We start from the raw sequence: 9,613 nt of genomic DNA on the forward strand, positions 1-9,613 counted from the left end.
GCAGAGAAAGATGGTATTTATAAGGATGGCAGTTGTCTCTGTCCTTACTCAGCTCTCAGCAAAGCCAGTTGTACAATAGTTCTGTGTCTTTCTTTGTTTCCTCCTGCCTGTTCAGGAACTAGGGATAGATTTTGATTTTATTTTTGGATAAAAGTTTCTCTTCTGCAACTCTGGTATATAGTCCGGTTTTCCTCACTTGATAGTTTTCTCACCTCTGATTACTTGGGAGTAGAATTAGCATGTCCCTTGGCTATCAATTCCTGCTCCTTTTTAAAGAAAACAAACATGACTGGTTATTTTTGCCAGATGATCTGTGTCACTTATGGCAGATGTTCCACACGAATCACTAAGTGAATAAACAACAGACACATAAAACCAGAAATCTCCTGTGTGTAAAATGTTTTCCTTTACCAGTTGTTGAATTTTACACAGGACAATATTTTTGAACAGAGGCAAGTTTGCAGGTGTCATAGAAATCAGAAAAAGTAACTGAGAGTGGACAGATAAAATGAATCTGCTGAAGAGCTTTTAGGGGATCAGATTCATGTTGCAAAGATCTTTTATCTCTGTCCTAGAGGACAAATATTTTGAATTAGTCATTTATTAAGAATCCAATTTGCTTTGAAACAGTCCTTTATTTCAAATATTTGTCCTGGTAGAACAAATTCAGCTCCTTCAAAGCCCTTTATATACAGTAAGTCATTTAATCTTCAAAATAATTTATGACATAGTACTATGATCATTTTGATTGTATGTCAAATGAGGCACAAAGAAATTGATTTCTCAAGGTCTCAGAGATGCTGAATTGTGAAATTAAATTTAAATACCAAGTATAATTTCTTAACATTACACTGTATCTCTGCATAAGATGACACTGTCACTTCCATGGTGACAGGAGAGACCCATGAGGCTTTCTGGGGAAAATACCCCAGGGAGAAGAAACCCTCTGTGCAGGATGTATGTCTCTCTTTCAAGCACACAAAGGCCAATGGGATTGAGAGGAACAATGGTAACAGTAAGATGTAATGACTGTGGGCCTTGGAAAGGATTTCAGTTTTTCATTTGAGAGGAACAGGAAGCCATGGAGGGTTTAAAAAGAGATAGGATGTGATGTGATTTATGACAAAATAATATTGTGGCTGCTGTGTGAAGACTGGAATGGAAGCTGAGAACCTAATATTGAATATTAAATTTAAAATTCAGTAAGTAAAAGAGTCACTGATGTGATCTTGTTTGATATGGCCAGCACTAGCCGGGTGATGTGCTTGTCTGCAGTATGATGACATAGGGAGCCTGTCAAACTCTTCTGTTGACTTCCCCACTGGGGACATGGTCATTAGGCCATTGGCCCTAGCCATTTGGATGCGGCTGGTGTGTGTGGTGGGGGGAACTGTGCATGCTCCACAGCTACCTTTGTCCTTGATGCTCAGAAAGGCTACGCCCGAGTCCCACTGTGTCCAGTATTACCTTCCTTGTGGCCTGGTCATCTTCCTGAAATCTGGGCTACTACTGAGCTCCAGATAAGCAGGCACTGTGCATGATCTTATTGCTATAGAGACAGCTTCCTTCTGGGTCTGCTCAGCTGCCATAAAGCAGGAGGCAGAAGCCTGTCCCAGAACTGCTGAAAAATCTAATACTTCTGTAGTAGCTGTTGGGCTAAGTCTTACTAAGGTTTTCTTTAGCAATCCATAAATGTTTCACTGTTCTAACAGCTGGTATAGCTGCATCCATATATGTTGGGTAACGGCTGCCACCACTCAGGCCGTAGAGGAAGGGTCAGAGAGACTCAGGCAGGCTCTGACTGTATTGTCATGCCAGTTCCAGGAGATTTGCTACTCGATGACATTTAGGGCACGCAACAGGCATTAATGTGATTCTGATCAGAAGACCGGGGAAAGGCTAAGACTTTGTGAATGAAGCACAGGGCTTCAGGCACAACAATAACTTCTATTTTGTTGTTGTTGTTGTTTTGCTTTTTTTAAAAACAGGGCCTCACTATGTAGTTGAGACTGACCTGGAACTCACTGTGTAGCCCAGGCTGGTCTCGAACTCACAGTGATCCTCCTGCCTCAGCCTCCCGAGTGCTGGGATGACAGCCATATGCTCAACAATAACTTTTAAATGCTTATCAGATATCCAACTGGAGCTTCAAATACCTATTTGATCTAAGAGTTTGGAGCTCAAAGTTACAGCTTTTTCAGTTATCTGCTATCTGACTTAAATGATTAGCTCAGGAACTTGATAAACAATTGCCATTTATTTGGTTAGAATCATCTCTCATCTAAAACAGGATTTGGACGTACTCGTGGCTGTATGCCTAGTTCAGTGTTTATATATGAAAAGAAATAAAAACAAGCCCCAAAATCCGTGTAAAGGGCTACATCATAACCCTACTTTGAGATTAGGCTATATGAAATACAACAATAAAAACTATACATCACCTATTAACATAGGGCTTCTATTATTCATATTTTCCTTGAAGAAGCAGGAGCTAAGAGAGATTAAATCAAGCTTTGACAGAAAATCTCATTCTAGCAAGTGAGATGACCTCTCTTAGCCAGGTCTTAATTTATATATTCCTGGAAGAAGTGTAATTTAAAGACAGGAAGTGGAAAATTCAAAGAAAAAGAACTTACTAGATTTCCATGATACATCAGCCTGAGAAAATAAAACCAAGAGGATGTTTTAAAACCTGAGTGAGGTTTGGTCAGTGGTAGAGAGTTTGTCTAGCATGCACAAGGCCCTAGGTTTGATCCCCAGCACTGCAACAGACCAGTAAAAATCTCAAAATGAAACAAGAGAAAATCAAATAAGGTAGTTATGTTGGACCAAGAGATCTGAGAAAGGAATCTCAGAGGGTCATCACTTCATTCCATGCCTTCTCTAAAAACATCTTTTTTTGAGTCTTAACTTGAGATGGCACTGTGAAAGAGTAATCACGAAACTGCAGAGTATGAAGAAAACATTTTTCTTTGGGGCCCCTTGAGAAGCAGGCAGCTGAAGAAACTGACTCACTCTGGGGAACTCAGTCCTACATGAGACAGGACTCAACTTTTCTCCAAAGACCCCTCGTCCAGTTCTGCCTAACAGGCTGCCATGCAGATGATCAGAGACCTCCAGAAGTCGTTAGGAAGGACCAAGGGACTGAACTGAGTCTGTTTTGAAACACGTACACTTAAGAAATTTGCCTTGGGCTTCTTACCAGGTGTGGTACTATGAAGAAAGAAGAAGGCTGATATACAAAATGCGTTTAACATTATTTTGGTCCCCCCCCCCCGCTGCCCTTTGCTTTTCTAGAGGGAAGAATGGAACAAGGGAGATCTTAGACCAACTAAGCATTTAAACGAGGCCATTCCTTGGTCAGATTATGCATTATTATTAATGGAATTCGTGTGTTTCAAATTGAGAGAAATGAGCACACACTACTTCCTATACGTGCCTTGAGCATTTCACTGCAAATCCTGCATGTATAAAATGAGCATAAGCCACAAATCCCGTTTTGTGGTTTATTGTTTATTAAGTGCTGTTTCTCAAATAGGAATATCTTTTAGTGCATTAAAACATAAGACAAATTGTTGTGCTCCAGCTCTGATTCAGTCTGATGGTGCTCCGTGCCTCAGCCACCCACACTTGATGAAAGGTGTGCGGAGAGGAGGGCCGTCGTGGTGTCATGATTCCAATGTGTCCTGATTTCCTTCTAGAGTCATAAACTGCACCTTCGGCACAATGAGGGAAGAGTTGTTCCTTCGGATGGAGTTGTTCCTCCTCATGGAATTGTTTCTTCTCATGGAATTGCGCTTCCTCAGAGAATTCTGGTGGGACAGTTCACTCTTCTGGAGGGTCTGAATGAGGATGGAAGGCTTCTCATCCAGCTCCCGGGCGCTGCACCGTGGAGCGGCCACCTTCACAGTGTTGCCAAATTTGGAGTAATCCACCGAATACACTCCTTCCTCTTCAGTCACAATGGACACAAAGCGGTGGCCCCACTGAATCTCCTCTGCGATGTAGGAGGTCCGAGCTTGTGTGGTGATGCCCGTAGTTTCCACCACACCTTCTAGAATAACTATGACCTCCAGGTCTTGGTTGGCGAGGTCAGTGGCCGAGATATCGTAGAGGGGACTGCGCTTGTCAATCACATGGCAGATGATCAGAGGGGCCACCAGGAAAATATTATTACTCTCGATTGGGTTGTCGACCGGAATGTCCAGCTGGTGAATGGGCACCACCTCCCCTTCAGGGGTAGTTGTCTTCTTGACCACCTGGATACGCACGGAGGCACTGATGATCATGCTTTTCCTCAGGTCACCCACTCGGAACATGAAGCACAGCTTGCCATTCCGGACAGCGATCACCGCATGGCGGCTGAAAATCAAAGTCTCTGCCCTTCTGTGAGCCTGAGCTGTCTTCATGAAAATACAGCCCAACATGACCGCATTGATGATCAGACCCACAATGTTCTGGAGAATCAGCACTGTGATGGCCAGAGGGCACTCCTCTGTCATCATCCTCCCTCCAAATCCAATTGTCACTTGAACCTCAATGGAGAAGAGAAAAGCAGAGGTGAAAGACCTGGAAGGAATGATATAGAAAACAGTGCCATCAAGTCAACGTTTTGACGAATGAAACAGTATTCCAAGCTGAGGTTTTCATTTTCTTCTTCTGTGGGCAGTAAATGTTTTGGGAAAGACTAGTCAGCTTAGCTTAGTGAATGCCTGATTTGAAAAACCAGTATGATCCTCCTTCCTTTTTTTCTCTCCCCCTTGTCCATATGCATCTATCCATCTACATTTTATTAATGTGGTCTAGGTTATGTCGCAGTGGGTTGCGTGAGGGGATGGATATGATAAACACACATGGTAAATATGAATTACATTGATGGGCATATTTTACTTTGTGAAATACTTTACTTTCACAACAAATTACTGTACTTTGTAGGACTTTCTACCAGGTAGATTTTTATTATGTATTACATATCCAGGTTTAAGAGTCTTGAGCCCTATACGCTGAAGAACTAGTGAACTGTTATTTCTTTAGAACTTTTAAAATCATAATCATTAGCTAACACTTATTGCATACCTTTTATGGAGAAAGCAGAGTGCTAAAACTTGTCATTCCAAAATACTAGTATTTTTAATAAAGAGATTTTTCTACGGAAAGAAAACTGTTGATTACCTCATTTTGTTCTCTAAGTAGTCTGGAGAATTGGAACAATTAAAGGAAAAATGTAAGGCAGAGATTAGTAAATATCTGTGTCAAGATCATATATTAATAGGAACTTGAATCCTCTCAATTGTGGCCTGAAAGAGGCAAAGGGAAGGGGTCAACAAGCGTCAGGATTTTCTTGGGAAGCTTTTTCAAATTACATGTCTCAGAACATGTACTCAGATTCAGTAGGCTCAGGGTGGACCTGGGTAAGACTCAGAGAAGCTCTCAGGTGATTCTGATTTACCTCCTGGTAGAGAAGGGCTACATCTGGTTATTATTAATTTATTCACTAATTCCATATCCAGTACTGCAGTGGCCCCTTCCTAGAAACAGCATTAGCCCTGTTTTTGCCACCCAACTTCAACCTTCTCAAATTTTATAGAAGACAAAGCCTTCCTGCGCCATCTGTCAAAGTATCATCTATCTAGTAATGCCAGGTGCAACGAGTAAGTAAAATGTTTGAACATTTGAATCCTTAGTGTACATGAGGCACTTCAGCATGAGTCAGGAAAGGCAAGCAAGTATACACAGACATTGATTGGCTTTTAACTAGGGTGCTGAAGTTGCCCTTTTTCCTCTCTTATTGCTATATTAGAATATAGCTGCAAGATATATTCTGTAGTCTAAATATATGGCAAACAGCAAGGGAAGAGTCGTGGGTACTGTATCGATTTCTAATAATGGTCCATAATTCAGGGAGCAATCTAATGATGAATATCTCCAAATGTTTTAATAGTTTATGAGAGTATGGACCATATCTTTATACAATTTCTTTTATGAAAGCATTTAATCCTAATCATTATCTATCGTTATCTATCAGGATAAAAAATCTCAAGAGATAAAAGCATTTAACTGTTCCTTTGTTCTGTCTAGAGAGAGCTAGATTGAATAAATAGTGACAAAGAGGAATTATTTCCTATTTTCTGACTCAGAAAGTCATCTGCATGAAGGAGAAAGTGAGTCACCCTCAAAGAATGGTCAAATGGTGCCTGGAAATCCTGGTGAATATCCACTGAAAAAAAGTTGTTTCTAACTTTTGCTATATGGCTAGACACTGAATTTAGGAAAGGAATAGAAATGCAAACAATTAGAATTATTATTACTTATCTTTTAAATTCTTCATAGGAGAGAAAAAAAGTGTTTCTATGTCTATACTTTTATTGGAAACATTTCTATATAGTTTGTTATAATTAAACCATCGAGGTCAAAGTATAAATTATACCATAACATTAAAATCAGTAAGAATAGAAATCACCTTAGATGATGTCCTATAATTTTAAGAAGTGCAGTTCAAAACACTAACATTGTTATGTTGACGTCATTTATCATAGTTCACACCAGCAGGAATATATTCAGGAAATGAGTATGTTTCAGGACATTTTACTTGAAAAATAGGATGTAGCAGGAAATAGCTTTAATAACCAGTGCATTCTGTAAAATTCTTTTAAAAGTCACTGAAAGGATATTTCTTTTGATAATATATATTTCTAAAATTGTGAAATGCTTTTTTACATAGAAAAAGGTAATATATTTGCTTTGTAAGCAAAATGTCATTTATTTTCAAGGTTTATTATTATAATTTATCTCTTCTCATCATTATCAACTACATATTTACCAAAGCTTATATCTATATGCAAATAATTCATAAAGATCAGTGTCAGTAAGCTTCCTATGGAGAGATACAGTATTATGGATGATATTTGACTGTCAAATACCCATTAAATCCAGGATTTTGTTTCCTTTATATCTAGTGTACTGTTGATCATCTGTGCTTTTCACCTATATTTTCTTTGAGACAGAAGTTTGTGACAAGTTTGAGAAAAGAAAATAATATCTACTCAGTGATAAAGGCAATAGAGCAATACACTTTTTTTCCACTAAAATCTGAGCCCAAATCTGTAGTGCGAGGTCTCCAAACACTAATGCTACACCCCTCCTCGAAATGCTAGCATTGCATTTACTTAGCAAATGGAAGGGCCGGCAAATTCACACTCCTGAGCTGGCTCCTTGAAGTGTGGTATGCTAGTGTCTTAAGATTTCATGTCCTTGAAGACTCATTCTTTACAGTTTCCTGGCAGTAGTGGTGCTGGCTCAAGTTTCTTTGCTTTGCAAATTACATGATTTTGGACTTTTACTCAGAAAACATCCTAGAAGTTTTTCTAGTATTATCACTACAGTTTTTTCAAAGTGAAAATGTTTGCAACTGATATAAATTATGTCCTTCCATCTCCAATAAAACAAATTTAGAAGTAAATCACTCCAACTAAATAACTAAATGTTCTCAGGCCATGTGAAAGGATGAGGGGCAAACTATTGGCATCAAATGCACTTTACCTATCTTTGAAATATTTATATAAGAAATCAAAGCAATCTAAGAATTGTCGCATTCTTATTCTATTAAAACTTTGAAAGACTGCAACAGTAAGTTTCTCCTACACAGTAGCTCTCCACGATAATTTGGAGCCAATTTCCATTAAACATGGATGTTTTCTAGCTCCGATTCTTGAAATAACTTTTAGTTTTTTAATCCAATCAAGCAATCGGCTATGTGAAGATAATGTGCTAGTGCCGTCATCTTTTTCTTATTTCTAAAAATGTCACGGGTGAAAGAAGTCATGGAAAAATTCTATTCACAACTGCACAACATTTTTGGTTGACTGTGGACAACTGAATGATGGGCAGCAGCTTTTTCATATTGATTATTAAAGATATGCTTTTAGAGTAAGGAATCTTTTGAGGTAAAACAATTTGAAAATGGCTGATCTAATATTTTCAAAGTCAGCCCAAAGAATTGAAGCTCCACATTTTCAGAAATTCTTCATCTACAAAGCTGCATTTATAAAGATTTTTAATGTGTTAGATGTTTTCTTTATTTTGCTTTTCTTTTGATTCTGAAGATCTAAAATAAGCCCATTATTTCACTTTTAGCTAAAAGCTCGAATAAGAGAATGGGCATTTTTTTTTTCCTATACTGCTTGCGACTAGCCTGTCTCACCTCACCGCATTCTTACCTGACGTTAGTCACACACACAGTGGACTCTAAGGCACTTTTCTCCAAGCCACTTTTCTCCATGTAAGCGTAGATGTCCCCATGGGCAAAAGCCACCAACCACCACATGATCGCAAAGAGCAGCCAGCTGCAGAGAAAGGACATGGTAAAGATGACCAGCGTGTGGCGCCACTTCAGGTCCACCAGGGTGGTGAAGATATCCTGCAGGAAGCGACCCTGCTCGCGGATATTCTTGTGCGCCAGGTTGCAGGCGCCGCTCTTGGCGATGAAGCGCGCTCTGGGGAGGCGGTCGCGGATGCGCGGTTTGCGCAGGTTCTCGGCGGCGATGCGCGCCAGCACGTACTCCTCCGGAATGATGCTTTTTCGGGCCAACATCTTCCCGTCACCATAGCCAGCTACCGACCTGCTCACACCTGCCTCTTCTTCCCTCCAGACCTGTCCTCCTGCACAAGGGAAACTTTGATTAAAAACTTAAAGAACAAACCAAGAAAAAAAAAAAAAGCCCCTGCATTTCCTCGCCACTGTAGTTCGGATGTATTCACACATGCGAAGCGACATGCGACACTAAAAGTATTATTTTATTAAAACATGAATCTAGCTCGTGCTGAAGTTCTGGGATCCCACAGAGGACTTTCGGTCTGAATCCAAACAAGTTTTAATTTTTTTCTCATTACTCGGCTGAGTCAAAAATAAGAGTTTTCTTGTAAACAGAGGCTCAAAGATGATCCTTTGCTATTAACCGCATTTGTATTTTAGTCCATGATACAGACACGCAGGATCCACGATGAAAAACTAAAGCGAGCCGGGAACAAGATCTACTTGTCAAAGTGATTCTATGATGCAGCAATTTTAAAAGTTTTTAAAAAGGGAAATACTTCCTTCGGTATTTTTAGAAGGAGACCAAGAAAAGGCTGTGGCCTCTGGCGCTGTTTGAAAGACATGTTAAGTGTAATCTGACAAAACAGAATAAAGCGAGATGCTACGGAACTTCAAAATTATGCATTATCTTAAATCTGAAGGAAGTACGAGATGCACTGTAAAAACGCTGTGTTGAGAATTATGAAGAATTATTTTAAATGTGCAGGAAGTGCGAGGTGCAATGTAAAAACACCCCCCCCACCTCCTCCAAAAACAAAACCCCTTTTCGTGGACGCACGATGCATTGAAAAATTCTTGCTGGAAAAGAGATCGAACATACAAGAAAACACGGACAACAGCCCAAGAGCCGCGGCGGGGTTACAGGGAGCGCGTCCGAGGAGCAGGTCCAGACTCGTGAGGCTCTGCTCCGCCGCGCGGTGGAAATCGCCGGCGGGCGCCGCGCAGACAGCTTCCCTCCCAGCCTCCCTCCCTGGCTGGCGCAGCTGGAACTTACAGGGTCCGGGCGGCGCCCCGACCTCC

At 40.4% G+C, this 9,613-nt stretch overlaps 2 protein-coding genes across 2 annotated transcripts in view; both read right to left on the reverse strand.

The window, feature by feature from the left end:
• Positions 1-3,349: 3,349 nt before the first annotated feature.
• Positions 3,350-8,607, reverse strand: Kcnj8 (potassium inwardly rectifying channel subfamily J member 8). Its single transcript, XM_010615570.3, has 2 exons — positions 8,217-8,607; positions 3,350-4,569 (listed from the first exon to the last, which is right to left on the reverse strand). The coding sequence occupies exons 1-2, from the start codon at positions 8,588-8,590 to the stop codon at positions 3,669-3,671; spliced, it is 1,275 nt and encodes a 424-aa protein (XP_010613872.1). The 5' UTR covers positions 8,591-8,607; the 3' UTR covers positions 3,350-3,668.
• Abcc9 (ATP binding cassette subfamily C member 9) overlaps positions 8,583-9,613 on the reverse strand; it is a 142,774-nt gene continuing 141,743 nt past the window's right edge. The window contains exon 41 of the mRNA XM_033766278.1: positions 8,583-8,658. Coding sequence (XP_033622169.1) covers positions 8,598-8,658 — 61 coding nt within the window. The 3' untranslated portion in view covers positions 8,583-8,597. The remainder of the gene's footprint in view (positions 8,659-9,613) is intronic.

This window comes from Fukomys damarensis, unplaced genomic scaffold (genome assembly GCF_012274545.1).
Source record: "Fukomys damarensis isolate Sample0158 unplaced genomic scaffold, DMR_v1.0_HiC HiC_scaffold_19, whole genome shotgun sequence".
In the NCBI taxonomy this organism is placed as follows: Eukaryota; Metazoa; Chordata; class Mammalia; order Rodentia; family Bathyergidae; genus Fukomys; species Fukomys damarensis.